The sequence below is a fragment of the Melospiza georgiana genome, chromosome 13 (assembly GCF_028018845.1).
Source record: "Melospiza georgiana isolate bMelGeo1 chromosome 13, bMelGeo1.pri, whole genome shotgun sequence".
NCBI classification, from domain to species: domain Eukaryota; kingdom Metazoa; phylum Chordata; class Aves; order Passeriformes; family Passerellidae; genus Melospiza; species Melospiza georgiana.
In genome coordinates, this window is record NC_080442.1 from 13,091,411 (window position 1) to 13,111,536 (window position 20,126).

General features: G+C 43.8%; 1 protein-coding gene across 2 annotated transcripts in view; it reads right to left on the reverse strand.

Annotated features, from left to right (window-relative positions):
* The window catches only part of ABHD2 (abhydrolase domain containing 2, acylglycerol lipase), a 32,231-nt gene extending 12,599 nt beyond the window's left edge, over nucleotides 1-19,632 (reverse strand). For both annotated transcript variants that reach the window (XR_009115195.1, XM_058033372.1), the window contains exons 1-4: nucleotides 19,563-19,632; nucleotides 9,879-9,959; nucleotides 8,896-9,096; nucleotides 600-775 (exon numbers count right to left, since the gene is read on the reverse strand). Coding sequence is in view for 1 of the 2 variants with exons in the window: in XM_058033372.1 (XP_057889355.1) it covers nucleotides 600-775; nucleotides 8,896-9,089 (370 nt within the window). In the remaining variant the exon portion in view is untranslated. The remainder of the gene's footprint in view (nucleotides 1-599; nucleotides 776-8,895; nucleotides 9,097-9,878; nucleotides 9,960-19,562) is intronic.
* Nucleotides 19,633-20,126: the final 494 nt, after the last annotated feature.

The window sequence follows — 20,126 nt, forward strand, 5'->3', positions numbered from 1 at the left end:
TTCTGCCTTCTGACACCCTGTTGTGACTGCAACGTGCGTGGAAGCTGTGGAGCCCAGCACTCCAAGGAGATTGGTTTATGCTATTTCCCCCTCATTTCCCCTCTAGAGCTGGGTGTAATGCAGATTTTCCAAATGCAGCTCTGCTAAGCACAGACATTCTGATCAGCTGACATTAACCATCATCTACTTTGTGGCTAATCTAATGATATTTGATCTGCTGACACTGTTCACTAGTTTAACAAGATATCATTTCATCAACCAAGAAAGTAATTGCTGTAATTCAAGTAAGCACAGTAAATTACATTCAGGATTATCATATGCACTTAAAATTAACTGTAACTCTCTTGTGCAAAGCTCCAACATTACCAGCTCTAGCCACTGAATTTTTATCTCATTAGAAAAGCACTGCTCACAGCAATAAAGATAACAGTAACTGTCCTAGTGCAGCACTGTACCATGAAGATCTCAACACTGACAGTTTAAAAAGAGAAATCTGCTTTTTCTGAGAGCCAAATGGGAGCCATGGGAATCTGCAGATGAGGGACAGAGCACACAATCAAGGTTAGCAGCTAGACGCAGGCAGCAGCTGTTGGACTGACCTCCAGTGCAGTGCTCAGAGCGTGGCTCAAAGAGATCAAAGGTGGCTGTTGCTCCATCTGGCATGGTCAGGTACTTTCGGTGTCCATTTGGATGTGGTGATCTCACTCTCCCCATTTTTCCATAAAGAGCTGTCTGGATATGTCCACTCTTCCCCCAGATGAGGGGTGGAATGTACCTGAAAGGCAGTAATTAATTGCTTACCCCTGCTGTGTTAACAAGCCCTTGAGGATCAGCACTCCCATAACAAATCTCGCTAGCTCCCAAATAGAGCAACAAATATGGAATTGTTTTTGCTCTGACTCAACTGGCAGCAGTGATCTTTGCAGCCTTACACAAAGGGAGAGACCAAAACACTCTCAAAACTGAAAACTCAGCACTGATAGCAGCAGCAGGAGCCAAACCCCAGACATTCCCTATATTGAGATGTTAGAGGAACAAATGCTTCTCACTAAATACACAGAGGCCTTGTGCCTGGGTGAGATTGAGAGTGCCTGTTGCCAACCAACCACAGTGACCTCCAGAACTGTACAGTGCTGTAAATCTGTTTTAATTGAAACACTGAAGCCTCCTGGGCTGAGCCACATGAACTTGTGTAAGCACTTGTACAAGCCAGTGGCAGAAACAACAGGATTCACATCAAGTTCCAGAAAATGGAAAGCCCCAAGACTTGATAGCTGGGACCATTTTACACAGAACTGTTTTACTAAGTTAAGCAAAGAGCACAGTACAGGTTGATTTTGCCTTTCAGAATTAAGTAAAAGTTTGGACAGTGCTAAGAGAATCAGTCAGAACTTGATCAAACTTCACTGAGTAATAAATCCCTTTCAGTAAGAGGGGTGAGTCTACCAATTACTTATGCTTATCAATTTCAAGGGTATATTTAAAGCTATGTGACAAAGCAGATTGTCTCTCTTTTCCTGGCTTACAGGGCCTCAAAAAAGATATGTGAGAAACACAGCTACGAGCTGGAAAGCATTAAAGGCTTAGTTATCAGATTTTTTTAGCACAAACAGAACTGCAAGTGGTTTAACAGGAAACATACTGTGCCCTAGCACCAACACCATGTGGGCAAGTCACCTGGTCACTCTAAGGAGACTGAGCCAATGCCTTGAAAAAGAGAGTTACATCAGCTCTGAACAGGAAAGCATGAATGATTTATTGTTGAGAACAACAGCAGTCCCAAGGAACACACTTCCAATTAAAGAACTTGTGGTCTCTGGTACACAGACCAGGGTACCCAGAGGAAGCTTGAGAGCTTCTGACTTCACCTTGGATCCTGAGGGATTAGCAACACCCTCCCTGTTGTGTTTTGGGCTTCCTGCAATTATTCCTTTTCACTTTGAGAGAGCTTATGAAGCAGAGATCGTGTTCTTCCCTGTTCACAAAAAACCTAGGCAGCTCAGCACACAAATTTACTGCTTAGGCCCATAATCCACTAGAATGTGACAGAAACCCTACCTCTGTGCTCTGACACTCCCTCTTCATACAGCTGGACCTTTCCCCATGCCAGTGCTTATGTGTCATATCCGCAACTCCCTCCTCCCCTACACGCCATAAAAATGCTTCCTATGAAATAACCACTTGGGGTTGTTTAGCAAGACAAAAGCAGCAGTATGGCCTCTTTCTCCCCAGTCTTTTCCCTCATCTAGGAGGGGGACTTCTTACAGTCAAAGCCACATTTAAGGGCCAAGCTTCAGCATGAGTAATGTACTAGTACTCTGATGCAGAGATTTGTAACTGCTACTGAGGCATTAGACATATTTCTAGTTTGCACTACAAATAAGTTTTAAAGCAGCTGAAGCTCTGAAATACATGCAAGTGTTCAGGCAGAAGCTTTTTATCTCACCAGTCTTTTTGTTTAGGCCCATCAGCCTTTAAGCAACAGACTTGTGAAGCAAAATACATTCCTTAATCCAGGCTCAGGACACTGAGCACGACGACACTTTAACAGCAAAAGGGAAGAAAGCTGCCCAGATAGCACAGATCTTGTATTATCAGTGGAAAAACTAAGACATTAGAATTTACCTTACCAGATTGACAGAAAACAAGGCAGCTAATAAAAATATTACTTCTGTTTACCAACACAAGTTGCCAATCTAACCTACTACAAAACCCTGTAAAGCCTTTACAGTAAGAGTGATTGCTCTCTTTTACTGAATTCAGGTAAAATCTGTTCTCAGCTGAGGACAAGGTATCCTTATAATCTATAGCAGAATCAGACATATGATCTGCCTGTCACACTATTTCTGTTGACCCTCCATTTTGCCAATGGGCAAATCTATTTTTGAAATCTTCATGTGACTTTTATGTCTCTTGCTGAGACAAAATCTACAAGAACTTCCAAGAGCAAGTACTGAGCCTAATGGTGCAAGACTGCACAAGGCTGAAGGATGGCTCATCTTTTTACACAGGGTTTGTGTGGACTTTCAGCTTTCTTTTACTAAACCCACTCAAAGAAGAGAGCATGGAAAGAACTCTGCAGTCCTGAAGGTGCATGATACCACACTGGTGAGGGAGAAAACTTGCCAGGAATTGTACAAAATGCCTTTACCCTCTGAAAGGACAGATCAGATCAATTTTATTTAAGCCTATTATGTGAAAAGCAGCTCCAGAGACATTCCTATCCTCAACTCAGCTGAAAAAACCTAACTACCCAGTGCTGATAGCAAGAGCTAGAACAGATTGTTTTGTAGTGAAGTCAACATTCCTCCTGGCAAACAGCTGAAAAAAGATGCTTCCTCAAAACAACCATCCTGCAGACAGAAGAGCCTGTACTCAGGGCATTGTTCCTGTGGTTTACCTTAAGAAAAGCTCAGCAGGATGCAACACAACCATGCAGACTGAGCAACTGAGTATTCAGTCTAAGGGGCATTTGAATACTGCCCTTCACATTTTATGCTAAAACTATAATTACTGCTAAATTTAACCATATCTTCCAAACAAGGGCCCTTCACTCAAAAGCAGGTAGCTTTCCTCCAGCATTGATAACAAGCAGAAACAAGGAAAGCACTCAAGGACACAGCAGATTTTCAACTCCTTCCTCTCTGTCTGCTGTAAAATGAAATGAAAAGCAGTGTACTGCAGAGATTACTCCAGCAGGGCACAAAGATGGTTCAGTACATATCCCTCAGTGTCCTGTTCCAGAGAAGCTGCTCCCAGATGTACAAAAGCCCAGGAACAAACACCATGTCCATAAGCAGCATTTCCACTGTTATGCAATAGTGGCTGATGGTGACAGGAGCTGAGCAGTGAACACCAGCCAGGAGGACCTCTTGCCAAGGCCTCCACATGAGGACAAGGACAGCATAACACAACAACCCAGACAAGCACATGCTGATAAAAAAAATTCCAAGGGAAAAGTTGTGTTGTACCAAAAATGGAGATTTTTATTTCTGTGAACCAAAAATGGCTTCCTAGCTTTCTCCAGATACAAAGGCTTTTTAACTGATTCATTCCCCTGTTTTGGTTAGTTGCAATAGATAGCAGGCACCCTGAATCATGATAAATATTTGAAGCAGTTATGTCTTCCAGTAAGCAGCCCTGTAGCTTCCAGTAACTCTGTAACAGAAGGCAGAGAGAACAGGCCTGGGGATGGCATTTACTCTTTATGGAAGGTCATTTACATGGCCCAGCAAGTACAGAGTTCACTACCCTTAAGTGGCTAAGTGAATTCACAGCCAGTTACATAAATCTGCTCACCAGTGTTAGTGTTTGAGCTCCAAACCTGCATTCCAGCTGTGCAGCACAGCCTCACATCTTGATAGGCGGCTGCCCGCAGTGCTGGAGAACAAGACAACTCTTAGGTTTTCCCAAAAAATTTCTCCTGGCATTTTTATATTTAAAACAATTCCAGCATGTGATGGTAGATTAAATTTAGTGGCTCTCAGGCAGTAGATTATCATTTTAAAGCACATACATAATCCAGTATGCAGGAATTTAGGAAAGCAGCAGCTGTATAAGCAGCTCACACAAAGCACATAAAAACTGTGCTATTTTTATTAGCAGGCATCAGCATTCAGGTCCTCAAAGATGTGAAGTGGAAGTTCAGCAACAGGCTTATTTCTGGTGCATTGCTTCATTTCATCTGAGGAGATTAACACTTTAAACATTAACTCTTACATGGCCTTTATGTGCACACTGGATACTGATGATGAGAAAACAGTCTACAAATTGCCAATGTCAGGATTCTAAGAATTTTTGCCTGCATTACAACAGGTAAGATTATTTTCCCCTTTACAGAGCAGTTTGGAGGTATTTAAAGAATGTTTCACAAAATCAAACTTTGAGTCTTGTCCTTTATTTGATGCTAGGGAAAGCAAATTAAATTCCAATAAAGGAAACTCATAGAAGTCTGCAGGGTTCAGCCCTCAACCCCAAATATGTAGAAAGCAGCTTTTTCTGCATCAGCTCAGCTAAACTGCTCAATGTGATGAGGACACAGCAAAAAAAAATTGTAACAAAAATATTTAAGCGAGTTATGGAGCTTCTACATTCCCCGAGTCTCAAAAAAGAAACAAATGGAGTAGAAGTGTTTGTCTGCTGCCCACAGTACCTGTGTGAAGTCAGAACTATTTAAAAGTACTGACTGGCCCCTTGGCTAAACCACCTCCTTTCACCATTTAAGAAGCTTTTATTTAGCAAAGAGCCCATCACACCCCTCCCTCCCCCACTAAAATACAAGAAGTATTTTAGTCAAAACAAGGCATGAGGATTTACAGCACTTCAAATCTCCCTTGCTGATAAGAGCTGGAGAACACAAGGCTGCTGCCAATGCCACAGCACCCAGCAAAAACTCAGACCCCCGAGGCTGCTTCCTCTGCAAGGTCAAAGCTTCAACTTACCAACAGGGAGCTGCCATTCTCCTCTACCTCTCAGCATGTTCACTTGCCAAAGCTTCAGGGGTAACACCGCTCTTCTAGTTTATTATTCTCCTGGAAGTGTTCCTCCCAGAGTAAAACACCTAGGAGTTGACAGGGATCAAACACTGCTTTGCTATTAGGGGGAAGAAAAGAGCACTGAAAAGCTTGAAGACAGCTTTTCTGACTACTCATCTCCTTGCATCTAAGAGAAAAGCAGTGACAGTGTAAAAGAGTCTTCTGGTACCAGGCAGCCTGCTCACCCAGCACAGGTTGGTGTGCAAACAAAGGATAAGAAGGATGTAGACTGGATTTTTGACAGTGTTTACTAACAGGCTTGACAGTCATTTGCCTCAATCTTTGAGGAGCTTGCCTTCACTGATGATAAAAAGTGTGCAGACAGCAAGGATAATTATTTTCGATATGGATGGCACGTGCTACATCTCTACAGAAATAAAGATACCCACACTTTGTTAGAATAAACTGTAAACAGCCAAAAATGTCTAACCTAGCACAGCAAGCACTGGCCAAATTTACCCTCATGAATCAAAGAGCCAGCACTGCATTTCTACAGGAATAAGAGCAGATGAAGGACTTTCTGTACCCTTTTGAAAGGCAGGAAAAGGACACAGCTGCCACCAGCAGTTGGGCCCAAGTGCTCAAGGGCACCAATAGCTGTGCTGAATTGCAAGAGCTTCCATATAAGAAGCAGCAGTTTGAATGGAAAAGCCTGATTATGCTACTCCACTTGGTAAGCCAAAGTACAGAGCTGGACAGGGTCAGAGCAATGGAAAAAGGGGTAAGAGAATATGAGCTCTAGAAAGACAGATTCTCTTGCTTCCCAATGTTTGGCAGATATGTAGAAGGTTTCTGGCAGTTTACAGAACTGTAAAAACCAGTACTAACATCTACAAGTACAAGGTACCTGGCACACAGCCATCTCAAGCAGTTTTACAATTCAAAGTTCTTAAATTATTCATCCACCACCACTTGGCTTACTGAATGACACCACAGTTACAATGCACTGAATTAGACCAGAGGTTAGGATTGTGCCATAAAGGGAAAATAAAGTCCAAAAGTGTTTACTCTAAGAATTTTTAAACACCTGCATAGATAGCAGAAATAAAGTTATTCTTTCTCCCTGCCAGCCTGTTTTTCATAGCAGTGCCCTCACCCCTTCCTCCCTTAAGCAGGAGCTGAACAGACCAGGCCTGAAAGTCAGCTCACAGCTATGAACATTCCTCTGCACAGAAGAATTGGTCTTAAAACAGATCTGACAACAAACTCAGTACTAATATAACAGAAGGGATTGCTGGGCTACTTATTTTGCTTTCATGGTAGAATCTGAAAAGAGCTGCTTAATCAGCTTTCCTAACACTCTGAATAATTAGCAAGTAATCAAAGCCTTGCAAGATTTTTTGGTGGAGTACTGCACAAGCTGTTTTCACATAGCTTTTCCCTAATTATCCTACAAACAGTTTCATGCATAATTGCAGGAATTTAAATACATTTGTTTCCCTGTAGTCTCCAGGTGACTTTTATGCCTAAAGACAGGATTTCTTTGATTTTTAAAAAACTTCTATATTGAAAAAAAAGTTTGTGATAACATCACTAGAATAGTAAAAAGAAATAATCACATACACATCTTAGAGCTGTCTTTCCTGTAAATCCTTTTAGCACCCAACAGCAATTATATTCCTAACAGTGCTGTCTTCCTTAACAGAGATATAGAGGTAAGAGGACTGAACAGTTATTTATTGACACATCTTGTTCTGGTTTGTTTCAGCTGAGTTTGCTTCCTTTTGTCATGGAAGTCTCTCAGACAATATTTTGCCCAAGGACCAGGTACTGGAGAGGACTGCTATAGTTTTCAGAGAAGCTGGCAAGCCTGAGCTCAGCTGATCCAGAGAAAGCAAACAAATCAAACTTGCACACGACCAACACAACACCAGGGTTCTGCAAGCAGCTCATCACTCCTGCAATTAATGCACAACAGATGCCTCAATCCTGCTGGACATGTTTTGCATTTTCACTCTTTTGGGAGTGCTTTGTTCTCCAACTGAAAGTCAATAATACAGCAGTGCTAGGAGCCTGTGCTGTGAGAACAGAGCTGAAATAGCAGGCAAATGGACTCTAAATTAGCTTACAATCCATTTCCAAAGACTAGCCTGATACCAATATGCCTTCAAGGCAGGTAAATCAGCTTCATGCTTGCTCTTTCAGTGACTAGGGACATGTCATACTGGAGTGCAACACTGGGATGGCAACTACCTGAAGCACCAAGTTACTCAAACCTCCTCAAGGTATTTTTTAGAAAAGGAATTGCTTTGCAGTTAAAGCAGTACACATAATCAAGAATCCAAACACATTTGTTATCACTAACCTGGAGTACATCACAGAAACCTCTCCGGGTTCCAATTTCAACAGATAACAATGCTTTGTTTCCTCTAAAAGTTTACAGAGCCCACGGCCTAACATCTTAAACCTTATGTAATCAAGGCACTGAACACAGCACTGCTAAAAGCCTCTCATCTCCCCTAAAATGACTATCCTTAAGTCAGCTTGACTTTTGAGATCCAAAAGGAAAGTTCATGCAGCTGCACTCAGCACTTACTATATAATTGATGTACTTAGAGCTTCTAAATAGGACTTGCAAGTTTTCAAAGTGATTGCAGAAGAGAAATACTGTAATCAAAGTCCTTGTCCCTCCAAAGCCTCATGAAATTGTACTAAATGCTTGCTATTATTGGAGAATGTTCTTGGTGAAGCTGAGGGCAGCTGCACTGATTCTGGAGGTCTTGGAATGGAAGATCAGGGATCAGCCTGCTCAAATACACAGCTGACACAAGGTCAATTTGAAAGTGCATTCAACAGGCTTGGAGCTGGCCTCTATGTCATTACTTTATTAAACTAGTTAGGATGTGCTCTACCAGTAATAAATTTCATTAGTTTTCAATCAACTTGAAGTACTTCTGATAAGAGCAGGCACTTTAAAACTAATAGCCAACCCTGTATTCATTATAAGGGCACTGACACACCATGAAAATGCTTCCCTCCTGTGAGCCCCAACAGACTCCTTTCCTAATAAAAAGGAGTACAAGATCATGAACAAGTGCTAACTGCATCCATCCCTCCCCCATTTGCACAGTGAGCTGCTGGTGCTGGTATAGTACAACATCAGCATACAGATAACATTCTGTATCTTCTTCTATAAAGATGGACAGTGATGACTTTTTCTATGTCTGTGGAAGACTTCACACAACAAGGCTTGGTCAAATCCAGGTACCTGAGACAAAGAAATGCTAAAAAGATTTATTTTAGCAAGAGTATACCCTGACATTCATTTGAACCCAAGTCTCTGAAACACATGAGGAAGAATGGATAAGTGCAGGTCTTCTTCCTATAATACAGGTCAGCATGGAAAAAATTTACCACTTACTCTTTGGTCAGAAGTGGGCAGGATTTGAGTAGAAAGCGAGCCAAAGCAGAGTCCTGGTAAATGAGTTCAGGAGGGGCAGTGGGGCTTTTTAAATTCAGGCAGCGAACGATAACATACAGAACAGCAGCAACTGCAGCTAGCTTCACCCCATCAAACACTGCTGGCAGCTCAGAGGTTTCCAATATTGTACTCATTTTCAGCCTGCAGATATAAAAAACAACATTACAGCTTCTAGAAATATAGCATTGGATATGAATATCAACTGTCATGTTAAATACACAAGTAGATTTGTCAGCCAACACTGCCAGGAAATCCTAGCATACCAACATTTGAGTTGGAAGAAAATTTAGTTAGTATTGTTCTAAACACCCAGACCAACAGAAGGAAAACTGGATGATCAGCTGTGAAGGAGATTTTTTCCTAATCAGTGCTGTCCTAGAACTGCACCAGTGTCTCAGGTATCAGCAGTCAGTCAACAGATGCAGGATCTTGGCCAAGACTAGTCAGGTCAAACAGGAGCTGGGTGAAAAGACAGGCTATAAAGGCACCTTGGCAGCTTTGGACAGGTGTTCCTTCACAGGTGTCCAAGCCAGACTTGAAAAGGAGCAAGTCTGAAAGAACTACTGTGTCAGCTCCTCAGCCTGAGTTTTGCAGTTCCACGAGAACACTGGTACTAAATCCTGCCTGCACTTAAGATGGCCACTTTATGTACTGGCATTTTCAGCATTTCTTTTTATTCACTGCAATTCTGCAGCTGAAGGACTAGATGAATATCTAGTCTTCAGAGTAAAGGAACAGAAGCAAAGTAGTATAAAAATATATCCTTCCAGCTTGAAATCAAATTCTTAAACTGATCCAGCTTATTTTGAATATACAGTTCAAACAGCCGGCTGCATTTACTGTTGAAAGCACAGGTTTTTCCCTGGGTCTTTCCTAAGTAACATGGGTAACCCAAATAAGCTAAGTGACAAGCCAAGTCTTACCTATTTCAATTTTCTTCAAGCTAGAAAAAATTGCCAGTCCTCAGCAGACTTGGCACCGATTCACGTGCTGCCTGAGCTACCCTGTGGGGGGAAAGCAAATTGATTATTAATGATCAAGCTGCATTCCTCAGCCAGAAAGGATGAACACAAATTTATATAAAGGTCCCATCACAGACATGGTAAGCTATTTGTGTAGTTAATCATCACCAACTCTGATCCATCTGCACCTGAAATTCATTGCCAGTGGACAGACTCCAGACAAGCTCACTTGCCTACAGTGTTAACTCATCTGCAGCGTGCAAATGCAACTTCATGAGCAGAGAGACTCCATCCCTGCAAGACAGCGAGACATTGTACTCAGAAAACCTACCCAAATCTCTTCCTATTTAAAGCACTAGGATTAGCAGGATAGTCTTCTCAACTTTGCAGTATCTACAATGTTACTGAAGTGTGAAGCCAGTCTGAAAGAAGTTTCTGCTACTTTTATTCAGGCTTAGCAAGGCAGCTCACTCCTACAGATGGAAGCTTGTAAACAGTCTCTGCCTGTTCCCACACTTGCTTTTTGAGATGTTACAATATATCACACTTCACCACAGCGGGAGCCACAGGAGGCTCAGACACAGCCACCTAATTAACACCAGTGCACATGCAAGAAGGCTTGTTACAAGAATTTGATGCTGCCAATAAAAGAGAAAGCTTTCAGCCTGTGCCCACACCAGGGTAAGCAATACTTGCCATTAGAGCTGCCTTCCCACAGGCACAACAAATCGATGCCGACTCGGGGCTTCCAGGAAAAGCTCCAGAACTGTCTGCTCCCTACCACAGCTGCTGCTTCCAAATGGAAAAACACTACCAGGACAGACCATACCAAAGCCTAACTCTCCTTTACAGCAGGAGTAAAGAGCCTCAGAAGTACTTTCTGTACTCAGTGCAGCTACATCAAAACCCTTTGGAAGAAAACACGTGTGACATCAGCTATTGACTAACAGCATGCTGGAAAGCTTCAAGTTTCTGCCACCACAACCATCTGCACAGCAAAACAGATTGAGGGAAGCAGAGACATTTAATCTTGGACAACTCCTTAGCTTTTCTTTTCCAGTTCTGAGCAGTACAGCAGAAGTGAGAAGATGGGCCATAAAAAGCCTTCTATTCTTCTGCATGAGCATCATGAGAGGAGTTCCAGTACAATGTTTAGCTGCAGGATGTTATCCCACATCTCTGCTTGGTAATATTTCACCAACACCAGCATCAGTTCTGTAGGAGACAACAGACAAAATACAGCAATGGTTTCCCCAGGGAAAGTACAACTGGCTGAAGAGCAGACCAGGTTCCTGAACTCAAGGACAATCAGGTGCTCAAGCAAATCTCTCTCATACCAAAATCCCTGAAGTTCTGTTGACATCTTCCCATCATTTTATTCAGAAAATTAAAAGGCACTAATACCTGAGACCATCCTGACACCTGGATTTTAAGCTAGTTTGCTGTTTACAACTTTCACCTAAGTGAATTTTTAAAAATAAAACTGAGCACAATTAGTCATTAGGATTTTGTAATAGTGACTCAGTCTAATTAATCCAACTAAATCTTACCTCCCTTAAAATGTTCTCTCCCATATGATCTTCAGATTACAAACACACCACATCTTTTCTCATACTTTTATATCTCATGTTAGCCTGTCACTCCCTTAAAACAGCATACAAGCTTGCCATTACTTTCAGAAAAATCAGCTGTTGGTAGGCAGGATTATGTTTGACACTTATGAACTAGTATTTTCCATTTTAGACAGTCTAAAGCACACATTCACAGAACCTACGCCACAAACATGTGCTAGAGGTTTATGTATTTGTCAAAATCTTTACCCAAAAGCTCAGATCAGCCTGTAGATGTAACACAAAGCTGGCACTGCTTCAATGGCACAGCTTTCTGCAGTGATTATTTGAGCAGTGGATGCAGCCCATGAGGACTCCATGCTCTGTGGATTCAGCTGTGTCACTTGAGGCACTTGCTCCAAAGCCTGGTGTTTCTGAAGACCCAAACACACCTGTCTCAGCCAGGGCAGATGTGCAAGGGCTGAGTCAAGCTCTAAAATTTTAAGGCTTTAGCTTACTAAAATGGATTTGAGCTTTGCCTCTAATCACCTAGGACAAATGTCTCCCTCTTTAACCAGCTGGGATGAGGTCACCTTGCTTCTGTTTTGTTAAACCCTTTTTGCATTGACCCAATAAATTTGTCTGTTTAAACAAAAAAGATAGATAACCACAGGGTTGAGCCAGACAAATTTTAATCTAGAATCTCCCCTATCTGGGTCACCATTAATCTAAATGGACAAACATTTGGCTTTTTCCATATACAAAACACTGGATTCACTGCTGGCAGGCTAGGCAAAATTACCAAAAAGCACACCACTGGAAGCAATCTAGCCTGTCAATCCATCAAAGCATTTGAAATTAAGGAACCCAAGGAAGTTGAAGCTCTTGGCCTCAAGCATGTTATTTTGAAGCATCTTAATTGCAGAATTCTTTTTTTTTTAAATCACTTACAGGCATGACAGCCCCAAAGACCTGCAGGCCTCTCAAGCAATGTTGTTAAATCCCAATTTTAACTGAGGGATAACTTTAAAATTAATCACTGGACAGTGAGTGCTGGATTTGTGACCTTTTGATATGCCCTTTCATCACAAAAAGCTGAAAATCATGTTACAGGAAACATTTCAGCATTACTGTTAACAGAGTGCACATCATCTGTACAAGTATAATGAGAAAAAATCCCAAGTCTCACCCTTTCCAGACAGAAACAGACACAAGTATAACAAAAGTCAGTAGAGCTACAGTGAATTCTTTATGTGGCCTTTCAAAAACACTGTTTTTGGGAAATCTATAATCAAAATATTTACTTGTTCAGTAAGTGAACTCATAACTATCAACAAATCAAAGACCTGTACACATTTCAGTTTCTGGTTTCCTGTGGAGAGGAAACTTCCAGAGACAGAAGCCACTGTGACTCAACAGGGCACACACAGGATTTGGTAGCTACCAAGCTTTACAGCTCCTCCACCCACGAAAGCAGAGTCTGACTCTTCATACTGGAAAAGCAACACTAAAAAAGCAAAGATATTAAAGAGAGCCATTCCCACAGGATCCTCCCTCCTTTTAACAAGCCATTGAAAGCCTGGCAGACTCATTTATTTCACTGAGGCATTAGAAATGCTTTGGGCTAATGCAAGGATGCAGCTTTATGGAACACAAAGAGCAAAGGGGCTGCACTAACGAGATCTCCTGCTCTCCATTACATGGCCTGAAGAATCTGGAAGGAATGCCATTTCCAGGAAGGGCAGCTTGGTACAAAAGCCTCATGGATGCCTCCCCACCCCTCAGCATTTGGGCTGACTGATGCTCTCAGAGCTCAGCTGGACACCACAACACTGGAAACATGCCTGGCCAACAGTGAGGCTTTAACAATTCCCTTTCCTATTCAGTTACAGCTTACCAAGCACAGTAATACTCTTACCCACTAGGACTCACAAGAGCCAGAGAGGCCATTTCTGACAGATATAAGCAGGCAGACTTTGTTAACTAACATATCAGACATTTCTCAGACTGGCTCTATACATTTTAGTTTGGGAATAAAACCCTGAAAACAAGTATATCAGACAAGAGGAAAGCAAACTTACCCTACTTTAGAGTTGTGCCTAGGCAGACTGGGATCAGAAATAGGGTGTGTTTTTTTCCCACCTTTTTAAGGAGGAAGGCTGAAGTTAGTTCTTTATGGAATGTTTCCAGGAAATTAACACCTTTAACATCAGCCAAAGCTAATGACCTTTCTGAAAGATACACTGCAAAACCAGAAGGTACAGGCTTGTCACTACCAGGTAAGATATTTAGAACCACATTATGGGGAAAGGAGCTTCATTAAGGAAAGGGTAAAAAGTAGAGCCCTGCATAGTTTTTGAAACAAAGGCAAGTTTCATGCCTCCATATTACTCAAATGTCACTCCAGGAAGTGCATGGAAGTGTCACACTGCTGAGCTTTCAGCAGCTTAAATGCAGAGGACAATGTTTAGAGACCATGCAGATGAAGATGAAAACACTTGAGAAGGGCTCTGAAGCATGTGTCCTGATGGGAAAGGCTGCCAGACTAAGCACTGGAGGACAAGTACAGAACCTGTGTAAGAGGACTCATGAGGAAAGCCTCAAGTTTTATTGCACAGTTTCAGATCCTTTTACCCAGCAGGGTAAAAGGAATCCTTTTGCCTTTGTTTTCATGGGAAAAACCTAAATCTAAATGGCTTTGTTCTCTGAAAACTACAGGCACAAGTATTTTAGGGCCACACCAATACTATGCCTCATCAGCTTATGCACAAAAAGCAAGTCATAACACCATTTATCTTGAGACTGGCATCTACCCAGCCCAAGCTCACCCAGTGCAGAACCTCCCATTACCTTCAGTGTGGCTCAGAGAACACGTCAGAGGCAAATGCTGAGATCTCGATGCATCACTCAGTACTTCTGGCCATTTAAAAGAGCCAGCCAAGTCTCAGACCTCAGAGGGTATGATTAAGAATTAGCTGAGCTCATAAGGCACTTAAGTTTAGGGTTAGATGTGGCCATGAGAGATAAAGTGCAGTCCTCAGGAGTTTGGCAAAGCCCACCACAGGTTTGTTGTCTAACATGTGACAGATTTTATCTCCAAAATAAAGAGGGCACACTGACATGCCCCATCATAAGGATGTTTAAAGAACACTATTTGGACAGCCTTTTGAAGTCCTCAGTGCAAATCCCTCCCTGGGCCAGGGCCATACCCAGGTCAGGATTTGGCTGGTTGGCAAGTACAGAAACCAACAAGTATTGTTTACACCCTGCTCTGAAAAAAATTCTTGGCTGGTGCCTTCATTGGAACTTGACCTTTTCATCAGCTACAAACTTGGCTCACACTAAATTCAGAGGTACTGTGAGGTTACAGGGATAAAGTTCACAGCACAAGGAACAGCACAGCAGCACAGTCAGAAAGACAGGTGCCTTGAACTAGAGCTTTTTACCTTGCCCTTGAGGAGTTCTACACCTTCAGAGCAGGAATCAAGCATCTCAGAGGGCTGGGTGTACAGCCCAAGGCAGGTTGCTTAAAAATGCACCCAAGAATAAATGTATAGCCAAGAGGGGCAAAGGTTCTTCAGCACTTTCACTTCTCTAACAATGTTAATTTGCAGTCAAATGAGCCTTGATATTCATTTCCTCCTAACTACAGGAACTGCCATTGTTTCCCCACAATATCATCTTAACTAAATCAGAAATAGTTCTATTTCAGGACAGGCAGCTTTTAGACATTAGTTAAGGTTGCTATGTAGAGTCCTTGTTACATCACCTTATCCTGGTTCCTGTTTGTGTCAAATGGATTGAAAACCTCTGCATTACCTTTTATTGCACACACCTCATGAACATGATTAAACCAAGACAGGAGCAGACGCTGACTTCACTGAAATCTATTAATTGCAGTAGTCAAATAATTATGTTTGCTCAAATAACATGAGCCTTTCCTATAAGATAAGGTGCAGAGACTTGGGACTGTCTCTCCAACCACTACCTTATGTAACTATAGGCCTTGAAGAGGTCAAGATAACTTCCAGGTACAGAGAGGAATGTTGGAAAACACCTTTGCACAGTCCTAAAGCATTAGCAGGTGTCCCTTGCCTACCACATAACTGTGCCAGCATTAAGCTCCAGGGAAGAAATGGAGTAAGCAGACTGTAGAGAACCCAACAAACCATGCTCAGTAGCTGAGGGAATGCTGCTGGAACCAAGCCACAGAGAGCTAAGTGAGCTAATAAAAACTGCATTATAGACCATCTCTTCTCAAGGAAGTCTGCTCTATTCCTTCATTATATTTTGAAGCATCACATTGTTAAAGCCTCATTTATCCTGTGACTGCAACTCCTCCATTCCCACACTGCCACAGGGCTCAGCTGAACATACTGGAGGAATAGCTCAAAGTGCAAATACATCACAGCTGTTTGCTCAGCCAGAGGGCTGAGCAAGTGGGGAACACGCTCCACACACAGCAGGGAGAGCCCACCTACAACAAATCACAGGTAAGAGAACTTTATTTGAGAACAGTCCAGTTCAAGCAGCCTGAAAACAAAATATTGAACAGGATGAAAAGCTGAGGTGCTGTTTCACTGCGGTCTTTAATAACAAACACCTTGCTTACTTTGTTCCCCTGAAGAGCAGCTCCTCTCCACAGGGGAGCAGGAGATTTGCAGAGTCATTCTCTCACAGCCTGCCCATGACAGATAGAAGGCTTGCACTGGAGGAGTAACATAATTCACACAAGAAACCTCGAAATTGAAGCAAAAACGTTTCAGGACAGAAGAACTACACACAAAGAGACAGGGGTGGACCAACACACAGCCACCACCACTGCTGAATACTTAGGTTCTCCCAGACTGCAAGTAAAAGAGAGGTTTTGGAGCACTACAGCAGTCACCAGCAATTCAACGTGCAAAGAGCTGCATTGCCCTCTCTCCTGCTGAATCAGTGACAGGCTAGGGTATTACAGGCTCGTGTTTTAGGACATTTTGTCCTTACCTCTTACAAGGAGGGTCACTGTAAATGACTGTGCATGTGCTTATTTCACTTAGTACAACCCTTCATATTCACATATGCTCAACCAACACTTCATAGAACTGGTTGTTCCAGATAAGAGAGCCAGGCTTGAATCCCCTCTGCACAAGCTTTTTGGAACCTGCAGCTCTATACAAAAGCATCTTTGAGGATGCTTTGAGGTAAGTTTAGAAGCAGGACAAGCTACTCTCAGCAGCAGTCAGTCACTTGTCCCTTCCTGTGAGGAATCTGTACTATACTTTTTGAGTACTTGATGCCCTGAATAGGACTGCAGCTCAGTTACCTGCAAGTAAGACATGAGACATTTCAGAAAAGTTCAGCATTTCCAAGAGCTCAACTCATTTTAAGTGTAATTTGTTTTAGTCAGACTGAACCCATGATAAGAAGAAATGAAAACATTACTCAACAGCAGAGAGAGTAATAGGCAACTGTACTGGTTGGTCAGTCTGGAGATACAGATAAAAATCTTTTCTCTGCCAAGCCTGGCACTGCCTCCCACTGCCATTACCTCTAAGAACTCAATGACGTTTCAAGCACCTGGTTTGTACTGAACTGCTTTGCAAAGCATTTTCAATTACTGCTGCCTGACACTGGCTGAGTAAGGCTGGCAGTCAGAGACAATCTTTATTATTAAGTCAGCTGAAGAAGCTAAATGAAAGGCAAGCCCTTGGGTGCAGAAGCCTTGCTGGAGCCAGAAAATGCTAAGACAGCTGCCCCACAGGGCACCATCACTGCCCCCCACCCATGTGTGCTGGGCAAGGGGGACTCTGCTTCTGCACAAGAAGGACAGTGTGCCCTTGCACACTGAAATGAAATCAATTGAAATTCAATCAATCAGCTGAGTTTGATCAGATGTTTAACTGCATCTAAGTGTAAACTCTGCAAGGTATATAGGCAGAAGAAGGGTAAATACTTGCACAGAAGATCAATTGATCTACAGCACATTAACAACAGCAATTCAGAGTGTAACACATCACCAAACACTTTTCCAGAGAAACTCAGAAGTGTAGATGAAGACTCCAAAGCACTAACAAGCCACAATTGTTTAGGCTTTTGCTGCAAAGTCCAAGTGACCAGTTTCAGGCTGGTCTTGGCACCTTTCAGTAGGAATTACAAGCAGCCAAGCCCAGCACTTACACTCCTACCAGAAAAATCCTGCTCTTGGTTAGCTTAATCCAAGTTCTGGTACAGAGCTGGCAGTGTGGAAGTCTGGATGAAGAGGCAAGAGATGTGGATGAAGAAAGGTAACAGGACACTGTAAAGCCAGTAGCACCCAGGCATTTCACTGCTCTAAAGCAATCATTTCCTATCCTACACCAAATCCCATCTGGAGTATAGCTGGAACTTAGAAAACCTCTTCATGTGCCTGTGTCAAGGTCAAACAGTCTTATTTCACCACCTTTCCTTCCCAGTACAACTCTTTCAATGTGTTAATCTCTGAGTTTTCACATGACAGGTTTAATAAAGCAGCTTTATGAAACACTAAGAGTTTAAGCTGCTATTCACTCTCTGAATAGAGAAACACAGCTTTTAAAGGAAAATAAGAACAAGTTAATTTTTAAGTTTCTTCAGAAACAGTTCTGCAAGGTAGAAGATTTTATCCACAACCTCCACCTCTCTTCCACACCTAAAAAAGACTGTCTGGCACAATCTTAGGTCAGCCTCATCTTTTGTGCAGCTAATTCACTCAGTAACACAGAGGACCTCCCATGCAAAAGCACTATTTTTAAGACTAAGACAGGAGAATGGAAGAACTTAAACATTAGCTTTTACTTCTCTTTTCATATCCTTCCTGTTCTTACTCTTGACTTTGAGACCAAAATAAGTGATGTCTAGAATAAGAAGAATGGCTGAATGTCCTCTGATCTAAGAAGAGGCAAGAGAAGCTATTGAAACTTCTCTTGTGATCTGAGAACTAAGCAAGCACCTCAGAGGGACAGTGACTCATGAAAGATAAGACAGCAACCCGAGACAAAACTCCCTGCACAGGAAATACATGTTATCAAAGAAAGTCTAAAAATGAGATATCACAAATACAAACAACTGAACTGAGTGCTCTATGGACACCACATCAGCAGGGACTTGAACATATCAACCTAAGCAATATTATGAACATGGCTGAGCATGATAATAATTGATAAATGAGGCATGAAAGATGAACACACTGTACCAGCTAGCTGACTAACAAGCCAGGAACACTTGTTACAGAAGGACACACCAGTGCTGTGAAAGCCAAAAAGCAATCTAAGAGGCTGACAGGAATCTTTATACTTGCCAGACCAGTGGCAATTGTTCATCAACAATAAGAGGAAGCTGCTAGGAATTCTCTGAGAGAACCTACATGAGACTGAAAGTAGAGAATGCAATCCCTCCAGCCATAACTGCATGGATAAAGCTGCTCCTGACATACCTCTGCAAACAAGATAGCATCAGGTGAGACATCTCAGCAGCTGTAACTCATCAATTGTGATAGACACATCCACACTTCCTGTGCTGGAGGAGATGCACAAATTACACCTGAAGGTTCGGGATGGGGCAGAGCCCCATCACACAGGGTAACAAACAGCAGGCAACAAAAGGGAGCCTGAGGCTGATACAAGATGCTGGTAGCAGGGTCAGGACCTTGGAGTGGGAGCACCAGGGAAGAGCCTGGTGTATCGGGAGCAGTACGGCCTGACAGGGGCACGATCCCCCGGCTCTCATTCACGCTCTCATTCTCCGCCCCGCTTCCAGCCCCGATCGCATCCCTCTCCCCGCTGCCGCCCCTGCCCCGCACAGCCCCGCACCGCAGGCAGCCACGGGGGAAGCTGTCACCGCACCGCCATCCCCAGAGCTCCCAGCGCCGACAGAACCGCGAGGGGCCCAGGCCCCAACCGCCACAGCCCCCCGAGCGACATCCCCATCGTCCCCCGGGCAACGAACACGCGGGGCCGAGCGTGCACACAGCGCACGGCTGGGCAGGGACCCGCCCGGCCGCGGGCAGCCCCCCAGGCGTGCCGAGAGGAACGGAAGGAGGCTCAGCCGTTCCCCGGGCCCTGCGGGAAGGCGCTGCCGGGCGCCCCCTCCTCACCTGCAGCCCCGGCCAGGCACAAGGGCCCCGCCAGCTCCTGCCGCCGCTCCCGCCCGTCTGCCCCGGGCCCGCCGCCCGCTGCCCTTTACCGGCCGCCCTCTCCGTCCCATTGGCCACCGCCGCGCCGCTTCCGCCCAGACCCGCGCGCTGATTGGTCAGAAGGCGAGCTGGGGGCGGGTGCTCCATCACTGACGCGCGGGTGCCATTGGCTAGAGTAGAGCAGGGGGCGGGACACTGCGGGGCCAATGGCTCGGAAACCTGTCAGTCGGGCGGAGGACGGTGATGGGCAGCGGCCGTGGGCTCAGGGCGGGGCTGTGGGCAGCGGCAGTGCCGGTGGTGCCGCGGCCATGACAGAGCGGGACCTGAGGGCACGGCGGGCTGGGAGGGGTGGGGGCGGCCTCAGCCTTCTCCTCAGCTGTATTTTCAGTATACCGCCACTTCCTGCCGCCACAGTCACCCCCCGTGGCGTGGGGGACGCAGCCTGGGGAGCGGCTCCAGCTGCAGGACACGGTTGCTCCTCAGTGCCACGGAGCTGGGTGGTGGTGAGGAGCAGAGATCCCTCCA